This window comes from Canis lupus, chromosome 22 (assembly GCF_048164855.1).
Source record: "Canis lupus baileyi chromosome 22, mCanLup2.hap1, whole genome shotgun sequence".
In the NCBI taxonomy this organism is placed as follows: Eukaryota; Metazoa; Chordata; class Mammalia; order Carnivora; family Canidae; genus Canis; species Canis lupus.
The window spans coordinates 26,132,126-26,146,426 of record NC_132859.1 but is presented as its reverse complement, the minus strand read 5'-3'; the positions used below and the strand labels follow the sequence as shown (position 1 = coordinate 26,146,426).

Genomic DNA, 14,301 nt, shown 5'->3' with positions numbered 1-14,301 from the left:
AGCCAACCTCCGAGATGGGGAATCCATGGTAGACACCGGGCAGGGTGGAGGCCTCACTTCCAATGTCAGCAGGGAGCCCAGGGAAAGAAACCAGGCCTGGTGCAAAGTGAGAGCATGACATGGAACCCAGGGCAGTGGCCTCTCATTACGGTGCCCTCCCATGGCAGCAGGACTGAGTTTTTAAATTGAAAGGCAAGTCAGTGCTCCCCACCACCACACACACACTGATTTGAAGTACGGAGAGTGCTCATTACCCCGTTTACGTCAGGATGTGTAACACAGGTGAAGCTCCCTGTGTGTGTGACTGTGTGTGCATGGGTGACTGTGTGTCTGTGTCGCTGCTATGGCTGGATGCAAACGACTTGATCGTTTATGTGATATAATCTAACTCCCCACAGCACGCTCCAAAATCCTTAGCATATGTTGTCATCAGCCCTGAATACAGCTCTGAAGCAAGGTGATTGTGCTTCTCCAGGAGACTTACAAGAGGCTATTTGTCCAGACAAGAATAAAACCAAATTAACACATTAATCCTTTGGCTCTAATTCCTTGTCGCTGCATAGACTGAGTCAGGACCCAGAAAGAAATCTTGTGTTGGCAGTTTGGCTCCAGAGTCTGTAAGCATCCTTGGAGCGGGACCTCCAGGCTGCAGGGTGCCCCGCTTCTTTCCTACTCTCGAGTTGGCCAATTGACCAGTGCCCCCTCAGTCACTCGGCCCCGCAGCCCTCACAGTGGCCTTTCTCCCCCAGGGTGTCGAGGTGCAGACGGACTACGTGCCCCTGCTGAACTCCCTGGCGGCCTATGGCTGGCAGCTCACCTGTGTGCTACCAACTCCTGTCATCAAGACTACCAGGTAACAGTCATCGTCAGTATTATTCAACACCTACTCTGTGCTGCACACTTCATGCGCATCATTTATCTAATCCTGTGATGAGCCCTGTGAGGCTAGAGTGGTTACACAGACTCCAGCTGGGAAGTGACTGAGCTGGGATTTCAGATTGGTTTTCTTTTTTCCAGATTTTTTTAAATTTAAATTCAATTTGCCAACATATAGTATAACACCCAGTGCTCATCCCGTCAAGTGCCCCCATCAGTGCCTGTCACCTAGTTACCCCAGCCCCCTGCTCGCCTCCCCTTCCACAATCCTTTGTTTGTTTCCCAGGGTTAGGAGTGTCTCACGGTTTGTCGCCCTCTCTAATTTTTCCCACTCAGTTCCCCTCCTTTCCCTTATAGTCCCTTTCACTATTTCTTATATTCCACATATGAGTGAAACCATATGATGATTGTCCTTCTCCGATTGACTTCTTTCACTCAGCATCATATCCTCCAGTTCCATCCACAAACGAATCCAATGGTGGGTTTTCATCTTTTCTGAAGGCTGAGTAATATTCCATTGTATTACATAGACCACATCTTCTTTATTCAGTCATCTGTAGATGGACACCGAGGCTCCTTCCACAGTTTGGCTATTGTGGACATCGCTGCTATAAACATTGGGGTGCAGGTGTCCCATCATTTCACTACATCAGTATCTTTGGGGTAAATCCCCAGTAGTGCAATTGCTGGGTCATAGGGTAGCTCTATTTTTAACTCTTTGAGGAACTTCCACACAGTTCTCCAGAGTGGCTGCACCAGTTCACATTCCCACCAACAGTGCAAGAGGGTTCCCCTTTCTCCACATCCTCTCCAAAATTTGTTGTTTCCTGTCTTGTTAATTTTCCTCATTCTCACTGGTGTGAGGTGGTATCTCATTGTGGTTTTGATTTGTATTTCCCTGATGGCAAGTGATGAGGAGCATTCATTCTTAACCATCACCTCTGCACTCCTTTTCCCACATGGGGAGTCTTGGCCCATGAATCATGACTGCCAGGCATGTCCAAGATGAGCCTGCTGGGTTGAGGGGACCCAGGGCTCTCAGGTACAAAAGAAATTGAGTCCCTACTCTGTGTCCTATGCTGGCCTGAGGAGGTACCTTGCATGTAAAGCTTCATTTAGTCCTCAAAAAAATCATGTAGGGTAAAATCTTTTTATGAAACCTATTTTACAGCTGAGGAAGGTATGGCCAGGGAGGTTGAAGGACTTACCCAAGATCATGATCCTGGTCAGTAGTCCCACAAAGAGGATATGAAGACCTGTGGTCTTGGCTCTTGTTTGTGGCACTCCCTACAGTTTCACATTTAGGAGAATTTGTCCACCTTAGGTTGGCCCACCCTCCATTGAGCTCATGGGCATTTCCCAGGCACATCAACCCTGAAAGGCCTTCCATCTGTATTTCAGGTTTATCTCAACTAATCCTCCCAACTATCCTGTGGGGTTATAAGCATAGATATGATTCCCATTTTACAAGTGAGGAAACTGAGGCTCAGAGAGGCTCTATCATGTACCTGAGGCCACACAAGCCAGTAAGTGGCAGAACTGAGACTAGACCCTCAGTCTCCAGAGTCAGGTGCTCCTCTACACCAGGCAGCCTTGTCACCGACCTGGCCTTCAATATTCCACCTTCCCTGAGTCCTACTGCATGCTCACCATTGCAGGGTGATGGCCAGCATGAGGCAAGGCTGGTGATTTTGGGGGGACAGCTGGGCAGTGCAGCTGCGGAGCAGTCGCGGACTGAGGGTGGAGAATGATGGTGACGATCTCTGCCTTCCTGGGTCCCTCCATGAGGCTGTGTGGGCTTTCCACATGTCTTCCTCCTGACACTGGGCCACAGCGGGTCTGCACACAACCAGGCATTGGTCTGCAGCCACCTTTGGGCCTCAGGCCATGGGGAGCGTCCAGGCTGCATCACAGCCAAGATTTCTGTGGGTATGGGATGGTGCGGAGGGGTGGAAAGAATGCTGAATTTGTGCATTGTCCATGACCAGTCCAGACCCTTCCACTTGCTAACTGTCCATTCTGGTCAAGTTCTGTAGCTTCTCTAAATCTGTTTCCTTGTTCATAAGTTGGAAGAATTCCTGTCCCCCTACCTACTCCAAAGGACAAGAGTCGTGATGAGAATGGATTTGAATGTGAAGCCCCAGCTCATTTTGAGCTCTCTACACCCAGAGGGTACAGACAGGTGTCTCTGTCTCCCTCTCAGATCCAATAACTGCTCTATAATCCCCCCTAATCCTCCGCTTGCCTGTGCCATACACGCCTCCTCATGGTGGAGTGGAGAGAGCCTGGAACCAGGCAGGTTTGAGCTTGAAACCTCACCGTGTGATCTCAAGCCCGATCCTTAACTGAGCTTTTGTCTCCTGTCTTTACAGACGGGCGGCAGTCCCACTCCTTGGAGCTCTGTGGTGAGGCTTAAATGAGCCATGATGTGTGAAATCACCCAGCCCAGCCCCAGCACAAAATATGTTCATTTTCTCCCTCCTTTCCCTCTGATACTCCATGCAGTGGCGCTTGCCTCAGCAGAGAAGACCGTGATCTCCTTCACAAATATTTCTGCCACCTTTAAAGGCGGCTCTGTGGGGGCCGAGAGGAAAGCGCACCCATAAAAATGTGTAGTGCTGCCGAGCACCCCTCACCTGTGCCTACAGGAGCCAGGCCGCCTCAGGGCCCAGGAGGGGCAGAGCTCACCACCCGTCCTGGGCCACTCTGACCTCTCCTCGGCTCATATCCAAAGACAGATTTGGAAGAGGCCTTCCACCTCTTGAGAGTCACTAAAGAAGCCAGTTTGTCATCATTTGGCCAAGATGCCGGCTGTTATTTCACACTGAGGGAAGGGGAGCTTCCAGCTACGAAGCTGACTTGGCAGAGAGGCCCACGACGCTTTTGTTGGGCGCCTGGCAGAGACCCCTGGAATCCAGTGGAGGGGGATGGCTTGGTGTGTGTGTGTGTGGGGGGGGCAGCTTCTCGATTTCCGACCCTCACTGTGGGCGGCAGCTTTCCTTTCTGCGGGCGCTCGGCCCTAATGACCTTCGGGACGGGCGCATCGGTGAGGTTGGGGCCCCCCCAGGTGTAACACAGTCTCAGCTCTGTGTGTGTTACAGGGAGGGGAATGTGTCCACCAAGCAGATCGTCTTTCTTCAGAGACCGTGTCTACCTCAGAAAATGAAGAAGAAGGAATCAAAGGTGAGTGACCTTGATTTTCCTGGGCAGGACTCCGCCTGCAGCTGGACCTTCTGTGGCGCAGAGTGGGCAGCCGGCTCTGACTTCCTGAGCCCTCGGCAAGCAGAATCACACCCGAGGCTGCCGAAACCAGCCAGATGGGGGCACCGGGGGGCGCCGGGGGATCTCCCCGTCCGCCAGTCTCCCGCAGTCAGGCCAGACTGTGGAGTAGAGCAGTTCTGGGGGACGCTCACATAGGCCAGATACTCCCACTAACCTGAAAATAGGGGCGTGAGGTCAGCCGCCGTCTGACCAGGGGGTGCGCTGGCTTGGGTTTGTGCCCAGCTTCTCTGTATCTTAATCTCATGACAAGCTCCAGCTGCAGCCCATTGGATCCCTCGGGACATCAGAAGTTTGGCGATGTTGGCAGGGAGACGCTGCCAGGGCTCCTCGTTGGCATGCCCCGACCCGAGGGCCTCTCGGTGGCAGCGGCTGGTATGGACCGAGGCCAGCCCGCAGTCCGTGGCGGTGAGTCCTCAGGCCAGGCTGCCGGGGGCTGCCGGGGGCCTTCCTCCCCACTCTGGAAGGCACGTGACCAGGCCTGGAGAACACAGTCGTGCTGGGAGACAGTGGCTGGGAATTTCTCAGAAATTGTCCCGCGTTTCCAGAAGTCAAACCCAAGTCCTTCTCTTATGTCGGACGAATCTGATGCTTTGCACTGCCACGCTCTGCAGCCGGTGAGCGGTTCACCATTGGCTTGGGAAGGGGTGAGGGAGTCAGGGGAACTTGCCAAAGCCCAAGTCAGGTGCCACCTGAAGCCAGCTCGAGCCCCCTTTGATGGCCACGGCAGCGCTCGCTGGCAGAGCCTGATGGACCTGCTCCACATCTCACGCTTGGCACCATCCCATGCGCCCCTCCTGGCTCCTCGTGTTCTTTGGACACAGAGCCTGGACAGGAGCAACCAAGCAAGTGAACAGATTGTAGCAGCCCCTCACCAGCCGGCAAACCCAGGGGCTGGGGGGAGGCTCCTGGGAGGAGCGCCAAGGAGATGGCGACCTGAAGCCAGATGGTGTAGGATGCAGAGGAAAGTCTCTGTCTCAGCTCCAAGATGCTAATGTGACAGGTGACAGCAGCAGAGGGCCAGAAGGCCACGACTGAAGCCACCATTAACCACCAGGAGCAGTCAGCCTCCGGCTGGAAGATGGATCTCCCCCGGCCCACTGTAAGCTGCGGCTTTGCCCAAAGCTCCCAGGGACCACGTGCATTCACGGTGACATCCAGCAACAGCGCGCGGGCAGGTCTGCCATCGACGCCAGAACGCGCCGGCTCTGCCCTTGAGGGAGGGAGGCAGTGCTGTCTTCTCCTGCCAGGCTCTTCCTGGTTGGGTTGTGGGCCGTTCCCAAAGGAGAGACACAGGGTTTGTGGCTCACGGAGGAGATGAGCCAGAGATTTTTAGATTCCGAGCTTTAAAGCTACTATAAGAAGGTGGACCGACTTCCTTGGGGAAAATCCAGAGGATGGAGTCATTCATTTTCTGATCAGTAGACCCTTCCAACCCCAATCAGCTGTACTAAAATTTTAGGGTGGCTGCTTCCTGTTGTGAAGTACTTACTTATCTTCTGCTCATTCAAAGGATTGGCTCGTGTGGAGCACATGTTTTGCGTGTGACCTGGAGAGGTCACCTCACTGGTGGAGTCCCAGAGAGGGGACTTTACAGCCAGATGGCTTGTCTCCTTCTCATGGTCCTGGCAGTGCTCTGCCGCTGACTCAGGTTGGCATCCTGCTCGCACGAGGTGTGGGTACCCTCATGGCCATGGCAGTGACTCCATCAAGTCCTCACTGTGCCTGAGCCCCCACGGCACTGATACTGTTGGCTGCCCTCTGCCTCTTGAAGCACCTTTTTCTCTTGGGTCTGACCCCACACTGCTGCCCTGGTTTTCCATCAGGTTGTTCAGACCCAGCCCCATTTGTCTCTCACTCTCTGGTCTCTTCCTTAGAAAATCTCATTCCTCCCCAGAAGGAGAAATCTGACCACCTGAGTTGATGACTCCTATACCTGCATTTTCAGTACTCGCTTCTGCCCTAAGACCCCAGCAGCATGTGCCCCGTCACTACTCAGCATCTCTGAGCAACTTGTGACCTGGCCACTCCCACTCCCCCCACCCCCACTAGAACAAGGGCATCACCACCACCCAGAGGCAGCCACTCATCCAGGGCTCATCCTTGACTCCCTGTCTCCTCACTGCCATGGTCACTGTATCCTCAAGACCTGTCTATTTTAGGTCCTAGAAACTTTAAATCCCTCCACTTCTTGCCACCACCATGCACTTCAACAACTCTAATCCGCTAGTAGCAGGTCTCCCCTTCAAATACGTTCTCCACGAGGAGCCAGAGGAATCTTTGAAAACAGCACATTGAATCCTATGGCCCTACTGCTTAAAATGGTTCTAAAGCTTTGTGTGATTCTTAATATAAAGATGGAAGTCTGCAGTGGGATCCACAGGGCCGTGTGTGGTCTGGCCCTTCTTAGTTCTTCTGCCATTGTCCTCGTTCTCTGCATTCCAGCTCCTGTGGCCTTCATGACCTTCTGTGTCCCTTGTCGCCACAGGGCCTTTGCCCTGGCTATTCCCTCTGCCTCAGACACTCTCTTCCTTTGTATGTATGAGTAATGAAACTTGTGAGCGCAGGAAATTCGTATTACATCTGGATTAAAATCTCAGAAAAGGGACCTCAAGGCTGGCACACCAAGGACGCAGCATATTGAGGCCTCTTTTAATCAGCAAAGTAGAGAAAATTCTCCAATCAAGACTTTTCAGCATTTGAAAGAAACCTCTTTGTGTGCACGTGAGTGTGACTTTCAGAGCAAATAATTAAACTCCTACCAAGGTAATAGGTGATTTCCACTACACCAAAGTCTTCCTTCCGGCTACACTCCTTGAAGTGGAGGCAGATAACAGACAGCTTTTAAAACGTGGGGTTGAAATCCATTACCCCTTGCCGACATGGAACTGTGGACATGCACTGCTGTCAGGTGAAGGATTTTTTTTTTTCTTTTCCACGGTTCTTTCTGACAGGGACGGCTAGTTGGAATCTTCTGGTGTGGGCTGCAGCGACACACCCACGTGCCATACACACGGCTTGGGAAGGCCCCGGCACGTGCGGCCTGCTTGTTTGTTCACAGGCTGTCCTGGTACCTCCCGAGGTTAGGAATCCATCCTAACCAGGATGCTGGGCTGTGGTTACAGACCTCCCCTCAGGGCCTCAACCCAAAAACCTGACACTGTCCAACAGGGGTGGCTGTGTCCCGCCCTGCTTCTCCTCATCTTGCTTTCTGAGACGTTGCCCTTTTGAGCTTTGGGATCTGGAACAGTTGCTATTTGTTAAAACCCCTGACTGTCTTCTGCTTGAAGGAGGGGAAGCCCAGGTGGTGAAGGGGGCCCGATGTGAAGATGAGAGGGAGACCAGGAGGCCCCTCCATGGGAGGCAGAGCTGAGGGCTGTGGGAGGGCAGAGGGTGTGTTTCTCTTAGCTCAGTGCTTCTCAGACTGTGGCCCATGGACTAGCAGTATGGACCTTACCTGGGAGTTTGTTAAAGATGCAAAGTCTCCCCGGCCTCCCCAGGTTGCACTGATCAGAAGCTCTGGGACGGGGTGAGTGATCTGTTTTTGGAGCCCTCTGCATGATTGTGGGGTCTGCTCAAGTCTGAGGGCCAGTGCCTTATCATTAAATAGTGTGGGGCCCTTTCTTGGCCCACCTGTGGACAGCCATTATTGGTTTTTTTCAAAAATAGGCCTGTCAGGGAGGCTTCAGCATAGATCTTTTTTTAAATAAGCTGAACCAAAGTATCTTATCTTTAATGGCAGTTAAATCTGGATTTCCATTAGCTGACGACTTGGCCTAATGAGTCAAGCGCCTGACCCAGCAGGTGCATCGGAACTTCATACAGTCTGAAAGGTGAGGCGCCTATGTGTTGGGCTGAGCCCTTCCACAGGTGCCTGGCCTCTCCCTTTGTTTCCTGTCTTCCCTTGCCCCGCCCCTCCCTCCTACCCACAGCAAGAGCCTAAAGCCTTTCATCTACCAAGAATGAGAGGCTGGAAGGGTTGTGTGGAGCCAGCATGTTCAGCATGTCTGAATTCCAGCATGTTCTTTTCTAGCTATGTGACTGGGCAAGTTACTCAACCTCGCTGAACCTCTGTGGGCTCATCTATAAAATCATGCTAACAGTGACTAGTGAGAGCACAGCTTTGGGGATTCAGGGAAACGGGAGGCCTTGCCACAGTGTGAGAGTTGTGGTAGGCAGCGTGGTGTGCGCCCGTTCCTCCCTAGGCACAGTGGTGTGTGCTTGTTCCACCCTGTAGGCCATTTGCTTCACATTTTGGAACATTTCACTTCCAGGTGATACACTGAGTTTTGTCTCCTGCTCCTTCCCTGTTTCAGGGGGGAATGCCCCTGCCAGAGAGAGAAGGAGGCAAAGGGGAGAGTTAAGTCAGGGCCTCCTCGATGCTTAGCTGCAGGCCCTGTGACAGCTGTGCTGGGATGGGGACCCCCCAGGCAGCAGGGGGAGTGGGTGACCGTCACCGTGGCCCGTCTGAGGACACAGAAGACAGTGTAGTCCTAGAAGTCACCCTGCTTGACAGATTTCCCTGGGGTGACTAGGGAGGACAGAAAGCGTTGGCTGGGATCGTTCCCACCAGCTCAGTGTGGACAGCCCCAAATCCTGTGCCCAGCAGCCCAGCCGGTTCCCGGAGAAAGTGGCTGGGGTCTTCTCCTGGTGGGTTACAGCAAACCAACAAAATGTGATCTTCTACAGGAAATTGGATGTGGCTGGGCTTCCAGGGGACGCATGGAAGTTCTGCTTAGTTGGCAAGAGCAGTCCCTGGGAGAAGAGCCGGGCGTGCGTGAGACAGTGCAAGCGGGGGGTAGATGGGCAGGGGTAGAAGGGCCCAGAGGAGCTGCACAGCCGGGGCCTCTCTGAGAGACGAGGAATTTGAGACTTGGAGAGATCAATAACTTGCCCAAGGACAGACAGCTGCCTTCCCTCTGGGTGGTCTGAGCTTCCTGCCCCGGTGCCCGCTGCCCGCTGGCGCGGAGACTGCCAGGCACGCCCCGCGAGGCCCGTGGCCGCCTCTGACCCCCGCACGCTGCTGCCGCCCCAGCGGCAACCTCTGGTGGGTGGGCACCTCGCGACCTTAGGGACTCCTCACGCCCGTCACCCCTCATAGCGTCAGCATGATTCGTTCTTGCCCAGCTCCATTACCGTGCGACCTTGTCCACTCTGAGCCTCTGCTGACTTCTGTGCCACATGGGGGAAATGCTTAGTTGCGGGGAAGCTCCCCAGGAAGCAGCCTCTGAAAATTTGGGTGGAGGGAATTTTTAGGGAGGAGTGCCCTGTGGGGAAAGGAGAGCACAGGAGTGGGCAGGGGGAGAAGCTGGGCTGTGATGCAGTCACAGCAGTGGCTTTATTAGCCAAAGCCCCGGGGAGTCCTGGAGCTGGGATGGCCTTTTAAGTTGGCCTGAGCTGGGACAAGAGGGTGGATCATGCGGCACAGCACTGGCCCCTGGTTCTGTGCCCTTTGAACTCCAGGGACCTGGTTAAGAGAATGCAGGCCCAGTGCTTGGTAACCCACAGCTCAGAATGGAAGCAAGTAGCCAGCACCGTGGCTCTTAAGAGGGACAGGCCCCATGTTTCTTCTCTTCTCCCATCCTGCCTCTTCAAATGATGGGATTTCAGGACCTCCTTTCCCAAAGCCAGTTGAAAGACAGAGACCGTCCCCAGAGACCCCTGAAATCCAGATCTAAAATACACCACATGGAAGACCTTGGGCAGACTCTTGCAGTGGGTGTGATGTATTTGGGCCATGACTCAAGTTTGGTGCTGGTAATGCTGTGCTCCAGGAATACTGGCGATTGTGTGTCTGGCTCTGAGAAGTGACATGGGTGCAAATGCGAGCGATCGGTGAAGCTCTAGGTTCCTGGAGACTGCATTCATTTATCCCCACCCTCTCTGATCTCTAGTTCCAGTGGCGATTCTCCCGAGAAGACATGCACAGCAGGCAGATGAGGAAATCCAAAGGTAAACTCAGCGCCAGAGACAAGCGACAAGCAGAAGAAAACGAGAAGAATTTAGAAGACCAGTTTTCCAAAGCTGGAGACGTGGGAAACTGTGTGCCAGGCCCGCATCAGGAGGACGAGGCCTCTGAGGAGTTGAAGGTCCCCATCCAGGATGTCATCGAAGGAAAGCAGTGTCCCGAGCAGCTGTGTGTAGAGGGTGGGGCTGTGCAGAATGGTCCAGCTGGACCCTGCAGGGCCCCCGCGGGGGGCTGTGCTGAGCACCCCCATCCCAGGGAGGAGGCCGGGGAGGGAGGTGCCGAGGAGGGGGCTGCGGAGCCCGCCACCGTGGAAGACAATTGAGTCCAGTGTTGGTGTTGAAAGCCTGATGAGCTGGCCGACCCGAGGCTCCATGCTGGTGTCCAGGCGGGGGGCTGGTTCGCCCCAGTGTCACGTGTTACCCTTTGGCTTGGCTTGACCTCTTCTCGTGAGCTCACCCGGGTCCTCCCGAGGGCCGGGTCCCTGACAGTGTTGGTCTCTGCACATCCATTAGAAATGTGTCGTACTGCCCCAGTGTTAGAATGCAAGAGGTCAAGTTATTTCTCCGTCCGTTGCCCAGTCCCATGGGAGGGACTAGAACATCCAGTGCCTGTGTCCACCCCCACGGTCTCCAGGGTGCATTCGAGTCAAGTCCATCCTTGGGCGTCCCTGGCTCCAAACCAAGGCTGTTTGTTCATCCCCACCCCATGCCCACCCACTGAGGCCCTGTCCATCCCCTGCTGCTCTCTGCAGCTACTTGGTGACATTACAGCCCCTGGAGGCCATCAGGTGCCCTTCTCCATCTCAACCCCACAGACCCTGCTGCTTTGGCAAAGAAAATGAGGAAATGACAGCGGGGAGGGGAGGTGCCCCACCTCCTGGCTTTTTCAAAGTATTCCCATAGATACTGGTAATCTGGAAGTGAAGAGGTAATGCTGTGTGTGCACCTGCTCTTGCAGAATGTCCAAGAAAGTATTCTGTATTAGTATTAATGCCAAAAATTTTTTAAGGGTTTTGTACTCAGCACATCGTATGAACACCCGTTCCTTCTGTCATTTCAGGGCAACCCGACCAGTCAGGAGCCCTTGTTACGTGCTATTTTCATCAGTGTATCATTGGCCAAGTTGTTTCCATGTATGCTATCACGTGTTTATATTGTCCAGAAAGTATTGTTAAGGCTTTAAGTAGATGCAACTGGCAAACTATGGAGAGAGAATGCCGACTGTCTTGACCCAAGCAACAGCCTGTCTTTTCTCTTTCTTGTTTAGTTACTTAAAGCAATAAATCATCTATGAGTTTAGTGTATTGTGAGTATTGAGTATTGTGTCACAGTGAAAAAAATCCTAGCCTGATGTCCAGAGGATTCAGTCCCCACTCACTCTGTTTCTGACTCCTGTTGGAGAGGAAAATGAAGTTCCTGTGGAAAATAGAGCCAGTGAAGCCCACTGTACTTTCCTGTCATTTGCAGAAAGAAAATGGAAAGTGGGATTTAGGTGTCACCAGGTAAGGCAGGGCACTGCCACCTCCTAGTGCCTGGGGTGGTCGAGACAAACATCTTTTAGAAACAAACAAAAAGCCCTCCATCGGTTTCTTTGCATGTTTCCACTTTTTTTTAAATATTTATTTTTGAGAAGGAGAGAGAGTGCACACACATGTGAGTGGGGGAGGAGTGGAGAGGGAGAGAGAAGATTCCAGGCAGACTGAGCTCAGAGCCAGAGCCAAGAGACCATGACCTGAGCAGAAATCATGAGTCAGCTGCTTAACTGACTGAGCACCCAGGCGCCCCATTGCCAGACTTTTAATTATTTCATGAAGCCAGTCTCGTCCTCATTTGCAAGTTTGCTAAAATAAACACATTTGTGCGATATTTTTATAGGGCAGTACTGAAAAACCCTTGTAAGCCATGTTGTCCAGGTGTTCGCCTCTTGATTTTTTAGTACACTTGCCCCCCACCCAGACCCAGAGCTTCCCTAAAAAGGTTAAAGACTCCATTCAAAGAGAAGATACTTAAAAATGACATTCCCCACAATTATGCTCAAGAATATCTATACAGCATTGATTTATTTTATAAAAGATCATATTTATTTATTCATGAGAGATACAGAGAGAGAGGCAGAGGCACAGGTAGAGGGAGAAGCAGGCTCCCTATTGGGAGCGTGACGCAGGACTCAATCCCAGGATCCCGGGATCACGCCCTGAGCCAAAGGCATACGCTCAACCACTGAGCTACCCACACTGATTTAAAACATTGTCTCGGGATCCCTGGGTGGCGCAGCGGTTTGGCGCCTGCCTTTGGCCCAGGGCGCGATCCTGGAGACCCGGGATCGAATCCCACATCAGGCTCCTGGTGCATGGAGCCTGCTTCTCCCTCTGCCTGTGTCTCTGCCTCTCTCTCTCTCTCTCTCTGTATGTGACTATCATAAATAAATAAAAATTAAAAAAATAAAAAATAAAACATTGTCTCTTAGCCTCTTAGAGGAATGGATTTTTAAAAATACGCTCATTAGCAGAGCTTGGGACAAAAACAAGGCCCATCTCTCACAAGTCTGGAAAGCATTTGGTCCAGGCTGCACCCTTCAGGTGGATGGCTGCCATCACTCGGCAGTGGGCATATTTTTCAATAATTAAATGACATTTATGTTGGCTGCATGTGTTATGGGGAAAAAAAATTAAAGGTGACTGTAGCTAATTTGAATTCCTCAGGGAGTTTGGCCCCCAGCACCAGGCTAACAAGTAATTCCTGAGGGTCTTGCTTTTCCCCACTTCCCCGCACCCCCGCTGATACCTGGCAAAACGTCGGTCTGCCCGAGGCGGAACTCAGATTGGCTCGCCCTAGAATCCTTGGGGGAGCTGAAAATATTCCCACTACCTGGGTCCCACCCCAAGACTAGAGTGGTTGCTCTAGGGAGTGGCCTGGGCACCAGGTTCGTAAGCCCCCTGGGGATTTTAGGGTGCAGCCAAGGGTGAGAGCCACCAGCCACAGGATTGCTGAGTTGAGTCACAGCTTGTTTCTTGTGAAATGAGATGCTTTTTACTAACGGCAAATAACTAAGGCCCCGACAATCCCAACATCCTCCATGTGCATTTCGGGTGGCGGGATCCCTGAAGGAGAGTGTGCTCTCCTGTGACTGCCGATCAGGGAAAAGGCCTGTTGGCACCGAGAGCCCTGTGGACCAGGAAATGCTGGAGAGGCTCATGTTTGGGCTCCACCAGGCTTGTGGATGTGGCAGTCAGTCTTTGGGGCTGTACCTGTCACAGCAGGTCTGGAAAGAAAGGGGGAATTCTGGGGGTGATAGATGACTTAAGTGGGGACCTAAGTGGGACATCTGGGTGGCTCAGTGGTTGAGTGCCTTCAGCTCAGGGCGTGATTCCAGTCTGGGGATTTTTTTTTTTTTTTGAAGATTTTATTTATTTATGAGAGACACGGAGAGAAAGGGGCAGAGACACAGGCAGAGGGAGAAGCAGGCTTCATGCAGGGAGCCCGACGTGGGACTCGATCCCGGGTCCCCAGGATCAGGCCCTGGGCCAAAGGCGGCGCTAAACCCCTGAGCCACCTGGGCTGCCCGCAGTCTGGGGAATCTTAAAAAAAAAAAAAAAGTGGAGACCTGACTTCAGTGGCCCTGCCCCCACCACCATGCAGCCCAATGGGAGCGTTCCAGGGAGTCAGGGGTACTGCCAGAAAGGGGAGGCCAAGGCCAGCCTCATGGGAGGGACTGCCTCATGCCATGGAGGGTTCTGGTAGTTTTTCGGCCCCATTGTTCCCTTTGTCTATGGAAAGAAGTTTTTTTTATTTTTTAAGATCTTATTTATTCATGAGACACACAGAGAGAGGCAGTCACAGGCAGAGGGAGAAGCAGGCTCCTCCAGGGAGCCTGATGCGGGATTCGATCCCAGGACTCCAGGATCATCCCCTGAGCCAAAGACAAAGGCTCAACTACTGAGCCACCCAGGTAACCCGAGAGGTTTTTAGAGGGGGGAAAAACCCTCCCCCAGGAACAAAAGAAGTTCTTTCGAAGCTGTGGCTGAATTCTTTGGCCAGGAAGGTATTTTCCAGACCTCCTCTCCACCTCCAGAGAGGCTCGGGGAAAGGGTGTGGGTGCGGAGGAAACCTTCCCCTGCTGAATGAGATGTAGGGGTAGTGCTCTCAAGTGCACATGGGCACGAGGCCGAAGAAGTGACA

At 52.8% G+C, this 14,301-nt stretch overlaps 1 protein-coding gene across 4 annotated transcripts in view; it reads left to right on the top strand.

Annotated features, from left to right (window-relative positions):
- The window catches only part of RFTN1 (raftlin, lipid raft linker 1), a 200,229-nt gene extending 188,808 nt beyond the window's left edge, over positions 1-11,421 (top strand). For all 4 annotated transcript variants that reach the window (XM_072792875.1, XM_072792876.1, XM_072792877.1 and 1 more), the window contains exons 8-10: positions 750-853; positions 3,978-4,059; positions 10,050-11,421. In XM_072792875.1, the coding sequence (XP_072648976.1) occupies positions 750-853; positions 3,978-4,059; positions 10,050-10,445 (582 nt within the window). In that variant the 3' untranslated portion in view covers positions 10,446-11,421. The remainder of the gene's footprint in view (positions 1-749; positions 854-3,977; positions 4,060-10,049) is intronic.
- The last annotated feature ends 2,880 nt before the right edge of the window (positions 11,422-14,301 follow it).